Here is a 23,317-nt window from a genome sequence, read left to right as displayed (position 1 = left end):
AGCGGTGTCCGAAGACATCTCTGTGGTCATGTGGCCAGCATGACTAAATGCCAAAGGCTCATGGAACGCTGTTACCTTCCCACCAAAGGTAGTCCCTATTTTTCTACTTGCATTTTTTTATGTGCTTTCGAACTGCTAGGTTGGCAGAAGCTGGGACAAGTAATGGGAACTCACCCCCATTACGCGGCACTAGGGATTCGAACTGCTGAACTGCCGACCTTTCGTTCAACAAGCTCAGTGTCTTAGCCACTGAGCCACCACGTCTCTTAGTTACCCTAGTATTAAAGAAATGTTTCCCCTTTAAGCCAACATCAGAGAAGAACCTTAAGCAATATACAATACTCCAATGTTTTTCAACCTTGCCAACTTTAAGATATGTGGACTTCACCTCTGGATTTGGCAGCGAAAAGGCACTTAGTCATTAATAAAAAAGACTCAGAAGAATTTACTATTTCGCTACAAGAAATGTGGAAGAGATAGAGAGAAGAGGTTAAAGCTTTAGTGGGAGTGAATTTATGTTGTCCTCTTTTCACAAAATATGTGGACTTCAAGTCCCACAATTGTTGAAATCCCAAAGACTGGCTGAAGAATTCTGGGAATTGAAGTCCATATGCCTTAAAGTTGCCAAGGTTGAGAAACATTGCAATATTCCATTCTGCTGCCGTCATTACATTGGACCCAAAGTCAGGTGAGCAGGGATTGGTATTACAATGACACGTCTGAATTTGATCTTCGACAGCACAGGAAGAGGGGTTCCAGCAGTGCTGCAACTGAAATTTGGTTTTCATTCCAACCAATAACATGCAGAAGAAGGACACTAGCAAAGCTGTCAATCACATCAACCAACCACTCAACCAATCACATCGCTTACCATATGCTGCACATGGCAAATCAGAACAGCCCTATTTGGCAGTGAGCTAGAGAGCCTGGGAAGTAGAACAGCAAAGTTCTTGCTGGTGTAGTTTCTGCTGACTCAAGGGTGGGTGGACAGCAGTGGGGAAAGGCAGATAGATGAAGCCATGCCTAATTAAACAAAGAAGAAAAACTTCCATGTATTACTTTCTCTATTTGCTATCACCTCCCCAGTTGGAGGTTGGCTCCCGATCAATATTAAAGTGGTGTAAAAATTCAACTGCTCTTTAGACCCTTAATTGGACTATCTGAAACAGCAGCTTGAAGTTCAGTGCTCTCAGAGGCCACAAATGCTTATAGTTTATTATTACTATTACTACATCATTACTATTTCTTTAGCTTGGTGGAATATGGCCAAATAAAAAAGAAAGGCACCACAATCAGCCTAGCAAGAGCAACTCAAATCCAATCTCTGCAGGAGAACATCCAAAGACTTGTTGCCAACCTATATGTGGACTCTTCATCAAATCCCATCCAAAACAGAAGCCCTTTGGACAGATCCCACTGTGCTTCTCCCCATTGGTATCCCAGTGATACCCACTGGTATCTCAGCTTTTAGCCCTGCTAGAAAGAACCATGGTTCTCCTTCACTTCTCTCAGTCTGGTCACCATCTGTCTAAAGTGGGAGAGGAGGCAAAGGAAGAGAAAGAACATTTGACCTATCATATCTCCAGTTCTGGGTATTAGCTGATTCCCAAGATCAAAAAGGTGTTATGCAAAAGGGTAGGACCCAGTTGGACAGAACCAGACTTTCCCACTGCCCAAAGAAGATTGGCCCTGGGAAAAAGTGGGCATGACAGCATCGACCTAAAATGACCAAGTCTACTCGGTTGTTCTCACCCCTTCATCTCACAGTGCCACTGACAGAACGATCAGTCAAGTGCTTCAAACAATACCGCCTGAGTGGGTAAAAAAAATGAAGCTTTGATTTTGGGTTTTGCTGATTAGATAGGTTCGTTGTTATAAAAATGGCTAGTATGTGTTATCATATAAAAGTAAAAAGGTGCGCAATACTGGAAGGAACGCAATACACCACCAGAGGGAGTGATCATTCAGAAGATATATAAATGTGCTGAAATGGATAAACTTACCCTAGAACTAAAAGAAAAAGATGATTTGGAATTTTATGCGGTTTGGGAAAAATGGTACACCTGGATAGATAATAGAAATAAAAATTGGAAATATACGTAAGGATTAGATATTGAATGTATATAATGTATATATTGTATGGAATGTTGATCTGAAGTATATAAAAATGACCAGTCTGTTGATTATGTAGTAGAGTTGTGTAAAGGAAAATTGTAATAAGAATTATTTTTTTTAAAAAAAGTAAAAAGGTGAGGTTTTCTGTTGCTACTTTATTCTACCACACCAAAAGGAGTCAGAAGTCAATGCTTTTCTTTTTCTTTCCCTTTTCACCCTACACTTCCCTCTCTTCCCTTTTCCTCCCTTATTTTCCCATTATTGTTATTTTTATTTGTACTTCTGCATTCTGCATTTTGTATTTTGATAAACTAATAAAATATTAAATATTAAATATATCAAACAATACCTACCTTAAAACTGGCATAGATGGACCTCCAGCTGACATCGCTGCAAGATTGGACGTGAGGAGCAGGTCTCCGTGCTCCTGCACTGAGTTCTTCTTATTGGAAGGCTCTGAAAGGAGCTAAATCCACCCTGTAGTGGTGGTGAAGAAAAGAGGGGTGCCCTGTAGGTCGCAGAGAGCCACCATTCTTCTGCTTGATTCAAGGTTTTTTCCCTCTTATCCATGATGAGGAGAAGAGGCAGCTATCATGGCTGCCATGAAGCTGGGACAGGCAAGGCAACAAAGAAAGTGCAGAAGCAGTGAAGATGGACAGTGACTGAAGCTAGGTGAGAAGATTCCCTTTTTATTTAGACCTTAGCTTTAAAAAGAAAAAAAAAGAAAATCCAGGAAAAGAGACTCTTTGAACTGTTTGTTAAAGTGGCGAACAATTATACAGAGCAAAACTCTAGACCCAAAAGAAAGAAACTAAGGGGAGAAAAACTAAAGACTTTTTAAAGCATAGAAAATTGGACTTTCAAGCTGCGTAGGCATTGTTTTGGAAAGGCATTTTAAAATGCTGGAACTATTTGAATAACTGACTTTGCTTCTATAAATTGAATTAAAATTGGATTAAATAACTTGTTACATTTGAAACAATGCTGAAACGTAAGCTGAGGGCACCACCTACTGATGAATGGAAAATATACCATACCGCTACAAGCCTGGGAAACTTTGTGATAAGAGAAATAAACAAGACCCATCTGAAAGACTGTGGTGATACTTACTGTTCTATAATTATTTACTTTATGATTACTGGAGACTTAACTGTAGGAATAAGGGAGATTCAAGTAAAGTAAAGTAACTTTTGATGTTTGGAAAGCTTCCTGGACTATTTAAATGGAATTGATTGAATAAACTTGGAATATAAAGAATTATGAGTATTGTACTTCCTGAGGAGTAACATTAGGCTTGAATATATTGTATTTGGACTACTGAGTAAAAGCGGGGCTTACTAAAATAAGACAAGATGCTCCATCAGGAGGAAAAGTGAAATCTCAAATGGGGTTGATGTTCCAACACATTAAGGACACTATGACAAAGAATTACAGGGAGATAAAGAACCTATTGCATGGCATAAATGGGAAAATAGAAAATACTCTGCAACTAATAATGAATGAAGACCCAAAATTCCAGGAAAGAGAGGAGTCAACAGAAAAAATGGTGGAAAAGACAGAACAGAAAAAACAGCAAATAAACAAGAAGATGAGAAGGAGAAGATAATAAAGATAATAATGACTGATGAAATAAACCAAGGGAAAAGTACTTTGAGACATTTAAAAATAGAATTGGATATGAGATTATTTCACTTTTCATCCAAAGATTTTAAAAAAAAGAACGTCTGCAATTCATGTCAAAATGTTAGTTATACAATTATTATTATGAAATCATTCTGTTAAATAAAAAATAATTTTAAAAACCATTAATTTCTGTGTCCTCTTTTTATATACCTGCTGAGTTACAATATTTGTAAGTGTTCAGGCTACCTTAAAAGCCAAACTTCAGGTGATTATGTGTTTTAGATATGAGAACCATTTTGTTTAAATTTAGTTAAATTTCTATTGGGAATGTATACTATGTTTTAATATTGCTGCATATTCATGGTTGATTTTGTTTCTCCTGGTGTCATTCTGACTTTGGAATTCTCCCTGTAGGAGAAAAGGAAAAGGAGAAACAGGAAAATCCCTGTTGATTTTGATGCTCGAGTATATTCTGTACCTAGCAGAAGCTTTGGAAAAAATCACTTGATCCCCCTAAATCAGTAATTTAGAGAAATTGATGTAATCATTTACAGAATGTTGGAATAACAAATCTGAATGTCTAGACAGGTCTTCAAATGAGGTTCATGCAACCAAAATATTGGTTCTTTTGTATGTTTTTGTATGCCCCCGGAGATTCGTAGGATTCCCGACCTTCGTACCTTTCGTCGTGCCCTAAAAACATTATTATTCCAACAAGCAGGGCTGGCCTAACTATTTTAATGGGTTGTTTTATTAGAGTTTTTGGCCAATTTATTTAGTTGATTTAATTGCTTTTAATTTTTATATTGTTATGGTTTTATTTCTGGCTGTACACCGCCCTGAGTCCTTCAGGAGAAGGGCGGTATAGAAATTCAATAAAATAAAATAAATAAATAAATAAATGTTTGACACCTTAAAACATCTTTAACAAACTTTAGTTGCAATCGCCTTGTTGTTAGAGGTGAAATTCAAGACTTGTACAGTTATCCACATGACCGGATCTTGTTTATTTTTTCTTATACCTACTGTAGACCTGAAGTTGTATCATGACTTTACATACCTCATATCAAGGATGCATATATATTCTTCTGTATCCCTAGTATTTGGAATTTATCGTAAGATCAATAAATGTTACAGGTAAAGAATAAGTTACATATTGCAATAGAGCCTAAAAACCGTATTCTTCAGTGAAGAGCAAAATGGCAAACTAGACCAAATTAGTGTAATAAGTGACCTACCTGTAATGCTTTGAAAACGCACTTACTGGGGGAGGGGGAATCTCAACTGAATGTTCTAGGCATTGTACTGAAATTCTAGGGATTTTACTTATTTTCAGTTCGAGACTGAGATGGGTGTAAAATATTATGTGATAAAGAATTATATGGGTTGGGTCAGGCAATTTGTAGAGCTTATTGGCTTTTAGTAGCTAAACTTTCCATCATCTATATTATCCTGAATTCCGGATATAGAAGATTCTGACACTGATTGATTGACTGATAGAGTAGTTTAGTAGCTAGGGTATTCTGATTCTGTTAGGGAAGAGGATCCTCCATTTTGGTTGGAAGTATAGCTTTATCCAGGAGCATATTCAGACTAGGAAAATTTAGGAGTGTAGGGGAGAAAAGGGACAGGGAGCTGATCAGCAAGGGGGACAGAGAAAGGGTGACAAGAAAGGAGGACAGAGATCGGCAAGGAGGACTAAATAAAAGAGTGAATGAAGATAATAAGCACTGAGGAAGAAAGCCAATGAGAAGAAAAGAGAGAGAGACAACTTCCACAAGTTATTTATATGTGTCAAAGTGGATTATACATCAGCTCAGTTCACCAATCCAGTAGATTATTTGTAGCCCAAATAATGCCTAACATAATTATTTGGAGACCAGAAGGGATTTTAATCCCCAACAGCCAAGAATACAGTGAAATATTCTCCCATTTGATCATAACACATACATATACATATATATATTAAGTTTCTATGGCTATGCAGACCCTGAAAACGTATATTGTTTTGATGTTCCTGCAGCTGTCATGGCCTTTTTCCCCCAGAGAATTCTGGGTAATGGAGTATGAGGAGGGGATGAAGTGTTTTTGCCCCAACCCTTTTTTTAAAAAATGTAATTTCTGGAATTCCTAATGACAGAAAAGGGAGAATGACTAATAAAAAGGCCCTCAACCAATGTTCTCACATTTGATGTGCTGGGTTAGATTTCCACATTACAGTCCCAACATCTGATCCAGCAGTGAATGATATGGCCTTGTTTGCACTTCAATTTGCTTCCAATATTCAGCTTTTACCTTTCTGATGGATGCCAGCAATAGGAAGCGTGTCTGTGGCAAAATCTTTTTTAAAACATCTGGCTTGAAAGATTACTTTCTCCAGTGAGAAACATCCTGTCTGAGATGGATCTGATGGCAGAGATCCAGTGATCAATGAAACAAAATAAATGCAATTTATTGCAAGAGGCCTGGAATTCAGGCACCTGGGGAAATGTTTGGGTTACAAATGCTTAAGAAGCAACAAGCCCTCTTTATAGTTTGAAAGATCTAATTTCTGCCACAGAAAATGGGGATGGCAAGAAGAAAAGGGAGACATTTGAAAACATCATCTCTCTATTCTGTGTAGATGTTCCCTAACTTTTTCCTTCTTCAGTTCTTCAGGATCAATGATCTAGTTCAGTGATGGCTGACCTTTTCCGGACCGAGTGCCCAAAGCGTGCACATGCACTCGTGAATGCCCCCGAGCCCCCAAAATGCAATGCGCATGCACCCCCGTGCATGCATCCCACCCCCACACATGTGCAATACCCCTGAGCATGTGCGCCACCCCTGCGCATATGCATGCCGGTGCATATGCCCCACCCCCATGCATGTGTGCACCCCCACACATGCCACATGCCTCGCACATGCGCACGCAGCCCCCCGCACCTGCCCCCCCATGTATGCGCAGCAGAGACCCAAAGACCAGCTAGCTGGTGGGAAGCATACGCGCATGCACAGCGGAGCTGAACTGGGGTGATGGCTTGCATGCAATCAGAGAGGCGCTACGTGCCACCTCTGGCACGTGTGCCAATAGGTTTGCCATCATGGATCTAGTTGTTTCTTAAAGGACATAATAGGTTTTGTGAGGAAATGGAAAGAAAATAAAGTATGCATTACATTCCCTAAACCGTAACCTGATGCCTCCATATGTGTTCAACTATATTTTTCTTCATCCAACAGCTGAAGCAGAGCTATCACCAGTGGTGAAATCCAAATTTTTTTACTACCAGTTCTGTGGGCGTGGCTTGGTGGGCTTGGTGTGGCTTGGTGGGCGTGGCTTGGTGGGCGTGGTAGGGGAAGGATACTGCAAAATCTTCATTCCCACCCCACTCCTGGGGGAAGGATACTGCAAAATCCCCATTCCACCCCACTCTGGGGCCAGCCAGAGGTGGCATTTGCCGGTTCTCCGAACTACTCAAAATTTCCGCTACTGGTGCTCCAGAACCTGTTAGAACCTGCTGGATTTCACCCCTGGCTATTTACCCAATACAATTCGAAGCCAACAGTTTGGAGAAGGTTCTGCTATGTTCTTCTCACTATTTATAAAGCTTCTGTTGCTTTTACAGCTCGAGAGATGTTTGGTATGTCTGACTTTTTTCACAATACACAGTGATTATGTAGAGGTGGCTGCAAGAGATTCGTCCAGATTACAGAAATGGTGTATTGTGGAAAGAGAGGCCAAAAATATTCCAAATTTTACAGCTCATGGACACAGTTGCAAGGGTATGATTTTACAGACTTCGCGCGTTTTATTCATATCTGTCCTTCTCATTTTTCTCCTTTCCTCCACTTTTCTTCTCCTCACCATTGTCTGAATCCCTTATTTTGCTGCTCCAGGGAAAAAGAGAGCTAAAAGGTGAGATGTCCCACTCATTAAAATACTGCAAGATCCTCCCACAGGATGCTTAGAGGGGTAACAGTTATAATGGGTGCGTCTTTGTTTGTACAGAGGGGGCATCCCTTATCTGAAATACAGGTAGTCCTCGACTTACAACAGTTCGTTTAGCGACCAAAGTTACAACAGCACTGAAAAATGTGACTTATGATTGTTTTTCACAGTTACGACCTTTCCAGCATCCCTATGATCATGTGATCAAAATTTAGATGCTTGGTAACGGGTTAATGTTTATCACCGTCGCTTTGTCCCAAGATCATGTGATCCCCCCCCCTCTTTGGCGACCTTCTGACAAGGAAAGACAATGGGGAAGCCAAATTCCCTTAATGACTGGGTTATTAACGTATTAACTGCAGTGTTTCACTTAAGAACTGTGGCAAGAAAGTTCGTAAAATGGGGCAAAATTCACTTAACAAATGTCTCACTTAACCACAGAAATTTTGGGCTCAATGGTGGTCGTGAGACGAGGACGACCTGTGCTTAGTTCTCCCAGAATAATTTTAAAGACCCTGGCCCAGAGCTTGTGGCATTGCGTTGCTTTTTCTGTGTCGTCTCGTTTTCTTTCCCCTCCATTGCTTTCTCCAGAAAATTACATTCTAGCACCGGGACTTTGGGGAAATGTAATTTTTCCAGGTGCTTGGCTTTCACATAATCATTCGTTGTCTTGGGAAAATGGCATGCTCTCCCAGGGCTTCTGACAATGGCTTCATAGCAATCCATATTCTGCATGTTGGAACTGGGGAGAAAGAACAGGGGGCGGGAGTTGGGGGGGAGAGAGAGTAGAAATTAAATGCCTTTTCCTTCTGTCTCTTGTGCATTAGCAGCTGGATAGGTGAACAGATGAATGAAGTTTAGTGAGAAGGGGGAGCAGTTATGCCCACCATATACAGAAAATGAATTGGACACACTGGAGTTTGTAGTCTGGGCCAAGGAGCAACCAGCCGGCGATCTCACACCTATAGAAATGAAACTGGCAGATGGAATTCTAGAGTTATTCAGCCCTTATAAGAGGTGGAAGGGGGTTTGGGGGATTTATTTCTTCCTTTTCCTCTCACAAAGAAGCCCAAAGGAAAATCAACACCACAGAGCTTTAGCCACCAAGAAAAGAAGCCCAGTGTGTCTCAGAGTCATCTTCTTCAAGACACACACACACACACACACACACAAGATGTTCTTGGGAGTAGTTCCTTGAATATCCATCCCTTCTTTGATCTAATGTGCTGGGAGGCTTTCCCCCCTATACCCAATCTTCTTCTTTTTCCCCTATTCCAGCTCAAAGGGGCAATACCATCAATCCTGTCCCTCTTGTTGAATTGGGCTTCCACCAGTGGTGGGATTCAAATTTTTTTACTACCGGTTCTGTGGGCGTGGCATGGTGGGTGTGGCAGAGGAAGGTTACTGCAAAATCCCCATTTCCTCCCAATCAGCTGGTTCTCGGGAGGCAGAGAATAGATGGGGGCGGGGCCAGTCACAGGTGGTATTTACTGGTTCTCCAAACTACTCAAAATTTCTACTACCGGTTCTCCAGAACTGGTCAGAACCTGATGAAACCCACCTCTGGCTTCCACCCCATCATCTCCAGCCAAAGTTCAAGATTCCTGTTTGATATATCCAGCATGTGTCAGCCTTCCCAGGCCAACCAGATAAGAAACCTAACCAGATGAGCTAACTGTACTTTATTCTAAGGCTACTTGAATAGAATCTTGCAAGTCTGAAAGTACAAAATTCCTGCCATCCCTTTTACAGCCTGAAAAGTTAGGAAGGGTCCCTTTCTCTTCCTGTAACACAGTTACAGACTGTGCCCTTTTTTTTTATCTGACCATTTCCTAGACAGCCTCTCTTCATGCACACACCCTTCTCCCAAAGTCTTTCCCAGATACCATTACAGCATGGCTGACATCAGCTTCCCTGCTTTCCTCCATCCCTGTTGGGAGCCTTGTGGAGAAGGGGGAAAGGCAAAACCCCAGCCAAGTCTTCTCCATGACAAGCTTGTTCTTTAAACACTTAAAAGGAGCATTCAGTCCTGTGATGCCCCTACTTGCAGGCTGAGGAACGACTCCAGAGACAGAGCAGTCATTAGGTTAAGACAAAGAGTCCAGTCTTCACTTGGTGCATCCTCTTTTCCTGTATTATGAATTAATAATTTATACGTACACTGTTCCCTTCTGCTTTTTTTTTTTTTTTTTAAAAAGAGGCAATACTGGTGTTCTTGTATTTCACTGCCTCGGGCATGATAGTCCATCTGTTGGGCGGGGGGAAGAGGACTCTTACACCTTTCAAGAAGAGAAGATCTGGGCTGATCATCTGGCCAATTGAATCTGTCAACCTCTCTGTTAAGAAACCAGAAGACGAGTACTAATCGGGACCTACAACAAAGGCGTATAATCATTGTGAATTGCTGTGAAGCCGGAGCTGGATTTAACTTCATGGAACCCTTCCAGGGCTGTAGAAAGGAATGTTATTTATTTATTTATATATTTATTTTGTCGCATTTCTATGCCGCCCAACTCCCAAGGGACTCTGGGCGGCTTACAACAGAGAATAAAACAATGCAACAATATCCCATACAAAAGTTAAATTCCCCCCATTCTTCTCACCCATCCTCATGAGTTAGTCATTTCCCAGTAATCCTAATGCAGGCAAGATTGCCGGTATCACTAGTCAAGATTGTTGGGTAGAAGATGAAAGCCCGGATTCTACAGTATAAGGACCAGATGACACAATGGGAATTGAACACCCCCATCAGCTTCTTCTGGTGTCATTTTGCCAGGGATTTGTATAGCACCTATAGCTCACCTTCAAAATACAGGTCTTCTTTATCCAGCCATATCTCCACACTCAACCCCAACACTATGAGGAATTTAGCAAAGTGACACCAAGGTCTGACAGACTATAAGAAAGGCTCCCCAGGCTGTTTGATTAAACAGGTAGACGGAATCGTCATACGGAACAAGGAAGCAATGGGAAGCTACTGGAACCAGTGGCAGACTTAAGGTTTGGCAAACTTCAGGTTCCATCCTGCATCATCATCATCTTCATCAAAGCCGGCTGCTATAGAAGCCTATATCCCATCCTCAGCATGAGTTAACATTTACTTGACACCCTTATGGGCTTTTGTTCGTGGTGTCAGCTTTCGATGCTATCTCAAAATAAAATCCAAACTGCCGTGGATTATCCTATTTATCTCAAACAGCACGATGTCTTGCAGTGGGCGCATCTCAGGACAAACACTTTCAACTGCAGCTTATTGACAAATACCTGGGTGGGAGTAGGTTGGGTCTTGGTTTGGTCCTTCACACTCCGTTCTACAGAAGAGGCCATAGATGAGAAAGAATTTTCTACCTCTTTCCAGAAAAAGAGGAAATCTAGAGCAACTTAAGAGTTTAGGTCACTCATAAATCTTGAGACATGGAAGCCATAGCATGTGTAAAGTCTCAGGTTTACTCCTAAGTATATGCCATGTAGGTGGTGGCGGAAGGTGATGGAAAAACCTTTGCCACCATGCCTGGATAGTGGCTGCCAGTTGGAGCAGAATCAAGAATAGGTTCCGTATGCATTGATGAACTCCAGCTACCATTACCTGGAACCATCACCACTCACAGTAAAAGTGGCCATGGTTGGCAAGAAAAAGAAGTGGCTGTTCTCCAAGCATTTTGTTTGGCAGCTCCCATAGTCCTTTGGAACTGATGCCATGGTGGCTGAGGCTGATGGCTGAGACTGATGGGAGTCCAAGTCAACCTATGGAGGCACTTGGATGTAGCTTCCTCAGGCCTTTATTCATAACAGCTCAGACCAGGAACATTTTTAAAGAAAACATTTATTTACACATTTCAGCAAGTACAAAGTATTATACATGGTCTGCATTAACCCCAACTTTCCTTAGTATTTATTTTAATTATCAGTATAATTATTATTAGTATTATGAAACATAAGGCGCTTTCTCTGTAATGAGTTTTGGACAACGGGCATTGTAGCATGCCAAGAATGTTTTTAAAACCAATTTTCTTTCTTTCTCTTTCTTTCTTCTTTCTTTTTCTTTCTTTCTCTTTCTTTCTTTCCTTCCTTCCTTTTCTTCCCCTCTTTCATCTCCCTCAACAACCCCACTCCACCTTAATGTTCATTTGCCTGCCAGAGAGAGAGAGAGATTGGGGTTTCTTTGAAAGGGGAGCCCTTATTACCATGTTGAATAAATTACTGACAGGGTTTGCCTGGGGGACAGCTGGGGGTGGCTTGCTTTTTCACTGCAGCAGGTTTGTCCTTAAGATATATATGTCCTTAAGATATATGTATATGTATATACATATATATTTTCCTTTGCAGAATGATTTCCAGGGGGCAGGATAGCCAGATGATTGACCATCCAAGATAAAGGCCAGCCTTGGCCAAAAATTACCCTCTCACGCAGGCACAGAGCACTCACTCACTCACACACACACCCACTCACACATACACACCCACTTCTTTTTAGTGTTTGTTCTGGTCTCCATATAAATAACCAAGATCCAGTCTTTCTCTCCCCCCACCTCCATATTAACAGTGCTCGGCATCTTGGTGCATTAAATAAATTAAACTATTAACATTTCTTACAAAGAATAATAATAATTTTTTTAAAAAGGTGACTCTCTATTCCTTCTTAGTTTTTTTTCCTCCGAATGGACCCTAAGCGACAGGATTGGCAGGCGAGGCGAGGCGGGGGCCACCTCCAGAATCCTCGGGTGAAAAAAAAACAGGCCTTCGTGGGGGCATCCGGCGAAGTCTTCCCCCACGTTTTAAACCTACCCCTCCCCAGCAAACCCCGCCGGAGGAAGAGAAGCGAGGGGGGGGTCTCCGCTTTCTTCTCGAGCAGCCCGAAGTCTCCTCCCCACCCCGGGAAGTGGGGGGGGGGGGCAAAGGTCCGATTGCCAAGTTTCTTCGACGGGAGAAAGTTGGGCGAAAGCAGCGGGTCTCGGCTCCTTTCCTTCACCAGCCTTGGAGAAGTTCGCTCTGGCTGTCGGGGACATCTGGAGCTGGAAGGAGCGAGGGCGGCTGGGATCAGTCCAAAGTGCTGGGGCCGGCGGGGCGAGGGCGGAGCTCCCGGGCCGAGAGAAGCCCCCCCCCCACTCCCGCAAATCCTCGCAGCCGCGGCCTGGGACCGGGTCCGAGCCCAGCCGGGCAGCAAGACGGGGTGTGTGTGTGAGAGAGACGCGGCGTGGCTTGTTGCCGCTCCCCCCTTCCTCGAGGCGCCCCCCCCCGCCGGTTCACACGTTCCGTTGCGGTTGGGGTCATGCGGGGAGAGGCGGAGGCCGGGCCGCTTGGCCTCTCCTTCCCAGGGGCCCCTCCGCCCGGACGGCCCTCTTTACACCAAGGAAGTGACGGGGGGGATCTTGGAGGCTTCCTCTTCCCACGGCTGGAGGTTCTGGAGCGCGAAGAGCGAGGAGTTGTGCAGACAAAGCGGGTCGGGCTGGATCGATTCGTTGAGCGACTTCTGGAAGGCGTCGTGTTGAAGTTGCAGCATCAGCCGGCTCGCCTGTTGCCGCTCGGCTTCCCGCTCCTCCGCCGTCTGCCTCCTGCGGACGCCAAGCACAGAAATCAGGCTCCCGCCCCCGGCTTTACCAGTCGCCCACCAGCCCTGAGCCCTCCCTCCCTCTCTCCCTCCCTCCCTGCCTGCCCGGCCCGGTCTCCAACTTGCGCCCCCAATACCCATTAGATCAACGGGCCCGGCCAGCAAGGGGGACTGATAGAGAGGAGGGTCTCAGGGGTAGTTCCACGGGGTCAGTCGAAAACGCGGAGGAGGAGGAGGAAGAAGAAGAGGGGAAGGTGTAGGGGGAGGAGGAAGAAGAGGAGGAGGGGGAGGAGTTGGAAGGAAGGAGAAGGAGTAGCAAGGGGGAGGAGGAAGGGGAAGAGGAGAAGGAAAAGAGGACAAGCAAGGAAGGAAAGAAGGAAGGAAGGAGAAGCAAGGGGGAGGAGGAAGAAGAGGAGGAGGAGGAGGAGGAAGAAGAGGAGGAGGAGGAAGAGGAGGAAGAAGAAGAGGAGGAAGAGGGGGAGGAGGAGGAGGAGGAAGAAGAAGAGGAGGAGGAAGAGGAGGAGGGGGAGGAGGAAGAGGGGGAGGAGGAGGAAGAGGAAGAAGAAGAGGAGGAGGAGGAGGAGGAAGAAGAGGAGGAGGAGGGAGGGAGGAGGAGGAGGAGGCGGCGGCGGCTAACCGAGGAAGGAGAAAACTCATGATGGGTAGAACGAGAAAGTTACTCTCCACCGCCCACCCCAATTCCCAAGGCTGGAGGGGGGAAAAGGGCACCGTGGCGGGAGGGGGGCGGGGTCGACGACTTCTCATTAGGTCAGTGGGACTCAATGGTCGGAAAGGGGAACAGCCGTAAGGGGAGCCCCGTAGTTACGGCCACCAGGAGCTCCGCCTGGGGGTGGGGGGGGCGATGATTGGATCGTTTTCGCGCGACAGGAAAGGCCGCCCGGACTTAGTACTTTATAACCTTTTTGTGCCGATCCGGCCTACGCGAGGGTTTCTGAGTTCAAGGCTGATGAAAACCACCGCGGGGTTCAACGTAGAGAAACTTTTGTCAAGAGCGGTTGGTTGGATTTGGCTGTGATTGTAATCAAAAGAGGATTATTTTATGGATCAGAGTGTCGGGAGAAAGAAGGCCGCTGAATAAACTTAAGCTGTATGATCAAAAGAAGTTTTAATAAACCAAAGTTCATCGAGCTATGATGTGCGAGCGCCGGTCTTTTTCTTTCTTTCTTTCTCTCTTTCTCTCTTTCTTTCTTTTTTCCTTCCTTCCTTCCTTCTTTCCTTCCTTCCTTCTTCTTTCCAAATAGTGAGCGTTTCAATTCCTGGCCCACGAAACTTCGAAAATGACCCAGGGCTCCTTCGCTGCAGAAGCGACCAAGAAGCACAAAAATCGCGGCTGCTGAGATCATCCGCTTTTATTCCTTTTCCCGAAAGGCCGGCGAACAAAATCGACGCCGCCGTTCGCCGTCGTCCTTTGTGAGGTTTCCTTGGCTGATACATTGACCCTCCCTCCAATCCTATCTTGTCCTCCATCCTCCCCCCGCTCGAAAAAAGAATTGGAAATCAAATCCCAACACTCTTCTTTCCCCATAATAAATATTATTTAAATATTATTAAATATTTATTATTATTATTATTATTATTATTATTATTATTATTATTATTATATTTAATAATAATAATAATAATAATAATAATAATAATAATAATAATAATAATAATAATAATAATAATAATAGCACAGCCTGGATTTCTCGAATTTCTATACCTCGGAAGTGCCTCTCTTTCCCCGAGTATTTCCTGGGGAAATTCTGGGTGGGCTGGGAAACTGAGGCACGGCGCCCCAGGCAAGTCGCGAAGGGTGTTTTGTTTTGTTTTTTTAAATCCTGCGATCCAATCAGAGGATTGTGGGGGGAGGGAAAGGCAATTCCTTTCTTGGGTCCCTTTTTCATTTAATCGCGTTTTAATTATTGTCCGTCGTGCGGCGCACGCATAAGCACTAAAAGGGAGGGGTGAGTGTGTATGTGTACACACGTGTATATAGGTACCTACATAAATACATGCGAAAACGAAAACAAAAACACGATTTTCGAATCAAACGTTAAAAGCCTCCTGCCCCCGAAAACCTTTCCCTGATGGAAAGCACTCGGGCCAGTCCGGAACAAAACCAGAAGTTCCGTTCCGGATCAAACCAACGAAGGCTGGGACTGAACACGGCTATTCGCATAGGCAGAAGAAAAAAAATGTCGAAAAATGGCTTTCCGAACCAAGCCCTGGGGGCTTGAATTTTGTGGGAATGCTGCTGCATTATACTCGTCGTGTTTCGTCACAGGGCTCAGAAAGGTGAGAAATAATAATAATAATAATAATAATAATAATAATAATAATAATAATAATAATAATAATAATAATAATAATAATAATAACCACTCATTTTTTTTCCTGTCATCAGAGACAAATAAGCGATTTGAAGATCGGGGTCGCGCAAAATACCAGTGTATACCGGTATTTACTTGGAGATGGACTAGGCGCAGTTGCTGTTAGCGCTGGGCAAGGAGGAGGAGGGGGGCACAGCGGCTTCGGGGGCCTCCCTTGAGACTTGGCGCCCCGGGGAGCGCCGGGCCCCGATCCGCTTTCCCTATGTTCTTAGTCTTCTCCCCACCTTTGCGCCAGCCTGGCCCAATTCGACTAAAAAAAAATGTATGCATCTGCCAAAAATTAAACCGGAGGGTAAAACAGATTTTTCCAAGGTAGACCAGAAGCCAGACCAAAATTAAACAAGGATTACGCAGAAGACAACGCAGAAGTCAAAAAAACAGAACCACAAAAAGTGGGAAAGAGGCAAACTGGTTTTCGAGAGAGAAAAACCTTTTTATTCCGATTTCCAACCAGGCCAGCAAGCGACCGACGATTTTTTTCCCTGCGACTTTCTAAAACCCGAACCGAGGTTTGCAAAGGGGGTCGTCAGAATAGTTGCTGACGAATGATGTGGGAAACAAACGGGAGAGTTATCTGAATGCCTCTTCTCCCCTATTTCTAAAAGGCTCACAAACGAGTCCTTGTGATTAATTTTCCACTGGCGGGTATAATGTCACTTGGGGCCCCCTGGGTTGCTAACGCTCATTTTTCGGGTCGAGTACCGACGACGGTCGGAGGAAAATTCGCGTGATTTGCGGGCTCCTTCCTTTCCCGCCCCAAAGATCTCCCATCTTTGAACATCTTGCACTTTTTCTGAACGCCCGGAACCCCCGTGACTTCCGAGAGAGTGAAGTCTGCCAATTACTTGAGCCGAACTAAAGTCCCTGTCCTCGGATTCTGTAAATTAGTAAAACCGACAAAGGCATTGCGATTAGACGGCTTTACAAATCGAAAAAAATACCCGCGCACTACACGCGCGCATATATAAGAGAATGTCCCGCTACAAAACCGGTAGGGCAAACTGCTAACTATAAGCAATCACCAACCCCATGTCTAAGGGGAGAGCACTGATGGCGTTCCCTAGTTTGGTAATACAACGTCTGCAAGAAGAAAAGTAAATTCGGAAGGGGGGGGAATTCCCAGGATACAAATAGAGTAGGTGTGGGGAAAGGCAAACTGGTGCAAAAGACAAAGGGGGAAAAAAACTAACTAGAACTAAAGAAGTGGATTATGTAGAAACCCGCGGAGAAGATTTTAAGAGCTCGGATCCGGCCAGCAGGTTTTGAGTGGAAAGGCCACCTGGGCCGTTCCGGTAAGTCTCAGTGGCTCAGGGCCCTTCTGGCCTCAGGCCTCCTGGATTTTGTGCAGAGAACTGGGCCTGGAATGGGGGTGGGTAAACCCAAACCGGCACAGAAGCAAACCGAGGCATAAGTACATCGCAAACCCGCATTAGCAGAGCTTTAACACCATTAGCATTTATTTTATTATTAAAAGGAAATATCAGCATAAGGAGAGAATAATGGTATTGTATTATTAGTATATTAATATACTAGTTAATTATACTAATTAGTATATTAATATACTAATATATAACAGCAACAATAATTCTCATGCGCCCGTTTTATCCTTCTTGGGTTTTTACTTCACCCGAGATTTCAACCCGAAACACGGAGAGAGGGCTTTCCCTCTCAGCTGCTATTTCTAGGGCAGCCTATTCACCTGAAGGTCCCGCAGTACAAAAAAAAACAAAACCGAAATCGAAACGGCGGCAGGCTTTGCAACTGGACCGAGGCGGGGGGGGGTGGTTGCTGTTTGGGGAGATTCCACAGCGGACGCAGCCAAAAAAGGCCAGCCCGAGAGGGATCCAGACCCTTCCCACTCCCTGCAGGCTGGGAGACCCTCTGGCTCTGGAGAAAAGACTTGGGAAATCTGAGGGAAAAGGTCGTTTTCAACTCCAGTCGGGGACCGACACCTTCCAGCCGAGGAACGAAGACTCTTAAGTTTTTGTGGGTTTGGGAAAGTTGCTGGGCCAGAGTCGCTGCGAGTTGTGCGGCAGATAAATTAAACATTATTATTGTTGTTGTTGTTGTTGTTGTTGTTATATCTTTAGTGAGATTCACAGCCTTTGAGGCTGGTTAATAGCTCAGCAGCTCGAGTCCTAAGCAAGGACCTAGGAACTGTTAAGGTATATTATTATTACTGTTGTTGTTGTTGTTGTTCGTCACGCAGTCAAGCCAGATGTTTAAACTGGGTTTGGCCTTTTTGTCCACCTCATCGAGTCTTTCCCGATAACCCGAGATAGGCAGATGTTTGTTGTTCAATGGTGTTAAAGGTACCGTCGCAAAATGTTATTATGATTAGCACCAAGCTGGGGACCTGCCATTTGGGAATTGGCACCGCTGGGTCGGGCAAGGGCCAGGCTTGCCTCCCCCTCCTTTTGCTCTGGGAGAAAACGGGTTCTAAAAACGATGGGTGGGTGGGCAGGAACGTCTCTCCCCTCGCCGGGCGTTTGACATTCGCGCAAGGTTCCTCATCTCCTCAGCCATTCTCGCTGGAGGCCGCGGAGAAGAACCGAGGGAGTTTAGATCAAGTAAGGAAGCTATTCGGGGGAATCACCCGCGCAGGGGAACCAGCCAGATCCTTTCTCCGCTTTCCCCAGCCCTGTTGACCCCAGCCTCCCAGCTTCCCCACGGCAGCCAGGCCTCCGGGCCCATCAAACGGACAACGGGCAGCTCTATTCTACAACCGATTCAGGAGAGGCCCGGTAAATATTAGGGAAGATCAATTCTCAGCCGGGAGTTGAAGCCGGGCTCGCTGATCTCCGAAGAGGGGATTTTTTTTTTAGTGGTTTAAGCCCGTCTCCAACACTGCGCGCTCAACCGAAGCACCTCCGGACCCCACTAAATCATCTGCCCCGTTGGCCAAGCTTGCAAGACTGGGATAACTTTCCTATGGTGCAATGGCATGGATCAGATTCAAGAACTGCCCTGAGCATCACGCGTGAACGCCTTTCTCATTCTTCCTCCTTCCCCTTTCACTTCTGAGACTCTCCAAGCCTTGAAAAGCCAACGCTCATCCAGAAGGGCAACCTGGTATTAAACTCAAGGCTCAAAGTTGACTCAGCCTTCCATCCTTTCTAAGGTAGGTAAAATGAGGACCCAGTTTGTGGGGGCAATAAGCTGACTTTGTATAAATATACAAAAGTATGAAGGCTATTGCTTAACGCACTGTAAGCCGCCCTGAGTGTCCGGAGAATGGCGGCATATAAAAATAAATAAAAAATAAAAAATAAAACGCCCTGCGCTTAAAGGACCTCGGCTTATCGATAAGGAGCCGCCAATCTTTCACCCTCCGTCGAAAAGCAAATGGGCTTCCGCCGCCCACCGCCCCTCTGTGCTTCTTGAGCCCGCAGAGGGGGCAAACTCGCATCTCGGCCTTCAAACGCCCCCGGCCCCTTTGTGGCTCAGCCTCGCCCTGGTTTCCACGAGCCCTTTTCTTTTACAGACGCTGCCTCACTAAAACACCCCCATAGAGGAAGGAAGGTGGCAGGAGGACGGGCCTTGGGGATTCGGGGCAGGAGGCTTGGACGCATCCTAAGAGAATTTTTTTTCCGTGATTCGCGGGCTCGGCGCGCTAAGCTACGTTTCTGTGAAGGTGGTTTATATGGAAGTTCTCGTGATTGCCTGGGATCATCCAACTCTGTCCCCCAAAACTCAAACCGGTCGTTGTACTAAAGCGATCCTTTGCTCAGCCTCCCGCAAGGCATCCTTCCGGCCAAGCAGGTTTTTAGGCCACTGCGCTCCGAGGGTCCAATGCAAGGAGGAGGAGGAGGAGGAGAGGAGGAGAGGGAGAAGGCGGCAAATCCGGGCTCCCAAGCGGGTTGGCCTAAAGAGTGGACCACGGGCCAGGCCTAAAGAGTTCACAAAAAGGTTGCCGGGCGAGGATTGCGAAGGGAAGCGAAAGGAGAAACCCCGAGAAGGCCCAACCCGCTTCCCCTGTTCAGCGACCCCCACCCCACCCCACCCGGTCGATGCCAGGCCCAGCCGCGCGCGTCCGCGGGACTCACCGCCACTTGGTCCTGCGGTTCTGAAACCAGGTCTTGACTTGGGCGTCGGTCATCTTGAGCGACTTGGCGAGCGCCGCCCTCTCGGCCGAGGCCAGGTACTTTTGCCGGTGGAAACGCTTCTCCAGCTCGCAGATCTGCACCCGCGAGAAGGAGGTGCGCGGCTTCTTGCGCTTGGGCGGAGTGCGGTTCTGGTAGGGGTGCCCGATCCTCCGCGTCACCGTGAAGGGCGTCAGAGCCGCCGCCGCTGCGACAGAAAGAGAGAGCGAGTCAGCCGGGGCGGGCGCCGGGTTGGGGAGGTGGGGTTGAGAGTGGCGCCGGCCCAAGCGGGCCCCCTTCAACCTGTAACCTCGCTGCTTTCTCCTCCGCCCCTTTCAGGCGGCCAGCGAGTGAGACTCCGAGGCACGGACTCGGGGAATGACCCGCAGCAGCCTCTCGGAAAGCCCCGCGGCCCGCAGCACCCACGGCTGGGGGGTGGGGGGCCTGGGTTGGGCGGAGGGGCTGGGTGCCTGGTGGCAGGTGACAGCCCTCCCCCGCCCGCCCTCACCGACACCATGTACTTGTCCCGCCCCTTGTGTCAGCCCTGCTGGGGGTGCTGTAGGGAGGGAAGCGAAGCAATTCCGGATCGATTAAAGACCTACAATGTGGAAGAAGGTGTGTGTGTGTGTGTGTGTGTGTGTGGAGGGGGTGTCTATTCCTAGAGGCTGTGCCACAGGAGAACTGGAGTAGTATGAAAACAAAAAGAAATCCGTTTTTTTTTTTAGATTAAAAAATGGAGCAATGATCTCTAGCTCAAAGGGCAAAGCCAAACGCCGGCTTTGGCAGTGGGAAATGACGAGGGCCCAGCTTGAGACGGAAAAGTTCTCCTCACCCGCCTCCGAAACGAGGAAAGAAGGCCACCGAATCGCGTTTGGCCTGCTTTGTTTTTGTTTCGTTTGTTTTCTGGTGTCTCCCGCCTCGGAATAGAAAGTACATTGCCGAGGGAAGAAAACAGTTGGCCCTGCAGCGAAAAATCGACTCACCCAGGGATTCTAAACGTGTCTACAAACCCATCCTAGCTATTATGCATATTTCTTCTGAATTAATAATAATAAATTATTATAATTATAATTATTATTGCTATAATTATCAGAACAACCACCATTATTATTATTATTATTATTATTATTATTATTATTATTATTATTATTATTATTATTATTTTATTACTACTACTACTACTACTACTACTACTACTACTACTACTACTACTAAGGATTTAGGGATTTCCCGTATATTTCCTTCTTGAAAAAAATACATACCATGAAAGTTATTGATAGTAACTTTCAGGCACCCGCTGCAACGTTTCTCCCTTTTACCCACAAATATAAATTGTGCTGAAGAGACACAGCACACTCAGAATTTGTGGTCTGATTAGCCGCTTTACAAGGTGAAGCTAACCGTATCCACTTAAACCCCTTAGACGAGCTTGCCTCGTCCTAATTGGCTTAATCCTGTTTTCATTGGAAGTACTTAAATCTTTATAAATTTCTTTTGTTCTCTTTATCGTCCTCTTCCATCTCTAGCGCTAATGCTGTAATCGGATTAGACACAGCCATTTACTCGCCTTCCTTTCGCCCTTCCACACCGGCCTGAGAAAATCATCCCGAGGGTTTCTTATTTTGAGAAGAGCGAGATTTAAGATTTCCTCCCTTGATCGTGTTGGTTTACGGGGCGAGGAAAGGAAAGATCCATTCGAGCTCTGGAAGAACTCAAGATTATCCCCTTTTGTGGTCCTGAAACAGGACCACCCAAACGGATCACACTTTCACGCCTGGATATGCAGTTTGCCAGGGAAAAGAAAATAGAGAAGCCCGCAGAACCGGTCGGTCAATTTTCCTAAGGATCACACGCCTATATTTTTAAAAAACTTCTTTTTCTCCGCCGGAGAAAGGCTGCGATGAAGCAGCCAATTTCTCTCTCACACCCGCCTGCTCCCTCCGCGCAGGAGACCCAACCTCACCGGGCGGCCGTCTACCTGAGAACGCTCGCCAGCCCGGCCGCCGCCGCCGCCGCTTACCTGTGAATCTGTCTTTGACGAACCGCCTGCTGCTCTCCATCCAAGGGAAGTTGAGGCTGCCAAGGCTGGGTACAGCTGGCATGGCTGGAATGGCACTAGAAATTGGAGGTGGCACTGCCCCAGGGATGGGTCTGTGCGCTGGCACCCGGATCACGCCAGATGGAGCCAAGCTGAGATTCACACTGTAAGATCCAGAGTCTTCGAAGGGAGCCCCGATGCCAGCAAAGGCGCCGGGGAGGGAAGGGTACGGGGCGCTGCTTCTGCTGCTCACGGGGCTGCCCAGGTAATTGGTGCCGCCGTCTGATCCTCGGGGGGCGGGCTGGGAAGGGGTCTCCTGATCAGAACTATTTAAAATCTGATCAATCCCGAAGCTGATGGGTTCGTGTTGATGCGGTGTCTGCGTGTTCGTTGGCTGATCCATCCTTGGTGAATAGAAATATTGGCTCAATCGGGGGGGAGAGGGGAGAGAGAGGGAAAAAAAAAAACGCCCGGCAAGATTTCCCCTATAAAAAACGCTCCCTTCCTTTTTTACAGTAGATCCATGTAAGGTCCTGGTTTGTATAGATGTCACACTGAAACTTTGCCAAGAGTGGTCCAGCCCGACAGGCTCTGTGTCATCTTTTTTGAACCAAACCTTGAGTTTCTGCTTCTAATTTCTCTCCGACAGCTGCCATTGGCCACAACAAACAAGCCTCTCTCCTCCCATTGGCTCCCGGGTTTCAATAAAGGCCTAATTCATTGGAATAGGAGCTTAGGGACTGTTCCATGGTGACATCATTTTAACAAACGCACAATAGGTCAAATTTATTAGCTAAGCTAATGTGGGGCGGATATTGCAATGCGCATCTGCGACGGTTGTCTTTCGAAATTAGCCGGATGAAATTGAACAAACCTTTGCAATTACCAGACGAGCCGCTCCCTCCTTTCCACTCCCCCGAATCATTAACCAAGAGGCGAGTTGAGCAGAATTCCAGGCTGGGGATGTGGAGCCTCGCCCCCCCCTCCGAGAGCCACCCACCGCGGGGGGATTAATTGGGGATCCACCTAAAATCTACTTTACCATTCTTTGTTTATAAACACATCCTAGGGGAAGGAAGGCCCCCCAGAAGGCACCAAGTGGAGGCACCAAATGCCTTGGGACGCTCCACCCGAATTTGGAACTGTCCAGTTCCACTTGGAAGATATTCCTGTGGGGGGGAGGCTGGATTGAAAAAGCCCAGAGCTTGAATTTGAAATCCAACCTCTCCTTCTTCACACACAAAATCCTTTACGATTTCCTTGGTTTTTTTTTTTTTAATGTTTTTGTTTTGGCCCGTCTTAAAACGACAGGCCTAACAAGACTTTCCAGGGCTATAAATCCAATTTGGCGCTCCGAGAAAACCTGGATGGCCTGGAAAGCGGACATTGGTTCCCAATCGCAGATTGCATTTGATAATGGGAATTGACTTTAGAGATACAGGACGTGCTGGAAAACACACATATACAGATATACATAAGTGTGGGTGCGTGTATGCAGATACTCAAAGTACCTAACAGATTACAACCGGTGTATAACAATTGTGAGCGTTTTCCTGAAGAAACAGGGAACGGATCTGTCCCCTTTCTATT

At 45.8% G+C, this 23,317-nt stretch overlaps 1 protein-coding gene across 1 annotated transcript; it reads right to left on the bottom strand.

Moving 5' to 3' along the window:
* Positions 1 to 11,471: 11,471 nt before the first annotated feature.
* Positions 11,472 to 22,438, bottom strand: TLX3 (T cell leukemia homeobox 3). The gene is made up of 3 exons (XM_034431996.2): positions 21,710 to 22,438; positions 19,654 to 19,897; positions 11,472 to 13,218 (listed from the first exon to the last, which is right to left on the bottom strand). The coding sequence occupies exons 1-3, from the start codon at positions 22,128 to 22,130 to the stop codon at positions 13,008 to 13,010; spliced, it is 876 nt and encodes a 291-aa protein (XP_034287887.1). The 5' UTR covers positions 22,131 to 22,438; the 3' UTR covers positions 11,472 to 13,007.
* Positions 22,439 to 23,317: the final 879 nt, after the last annotated feature.

The sequence above is a fragment of the Pantherophis guttatus genome, chromosome 1 (assembly GCF_059756535.1).
Source record: "Pantherophis guttatus breed Tessera chromosome 1, ASM5975653v1, whole genome shotgun sequence".
In the NCBI taxonomy this organism is placed as follows: Eukaryota; Metazoa; Chordata; class Lepidosauria; order Squamata; family Colubridae; genus Pantherophis; species Pantherophis guttatus.
The sequence above is the reverse complement of the archived record's forward strand: the minus strand, read 5'-3'. Positions and strand labels throughout refer to the sequence as shown.

Coding starts and splice junctions, on each gene's coding strand:
- TLX3 (XM_034431996.2), bottom strand. CDS start 22,130: ATGGATCAGCCAACGAACACGCAGACACCGCATCAACACGAACCCATC. Junction 19,898..21,709: donor CGTCAAAGACAGATTCACAG/GTAAGCGGCGGC, acceptor TTTCTGTCGCAG/CGGCGGCGGCTCTGACGCCC. Junction 13,219..19,653: donor AACCGCAGGACCAAGTGGCG/GTGAGTCCCGCG, acceptor TGGCGTCCGCAG/GAGGCAGACGGCGGAGGAGC.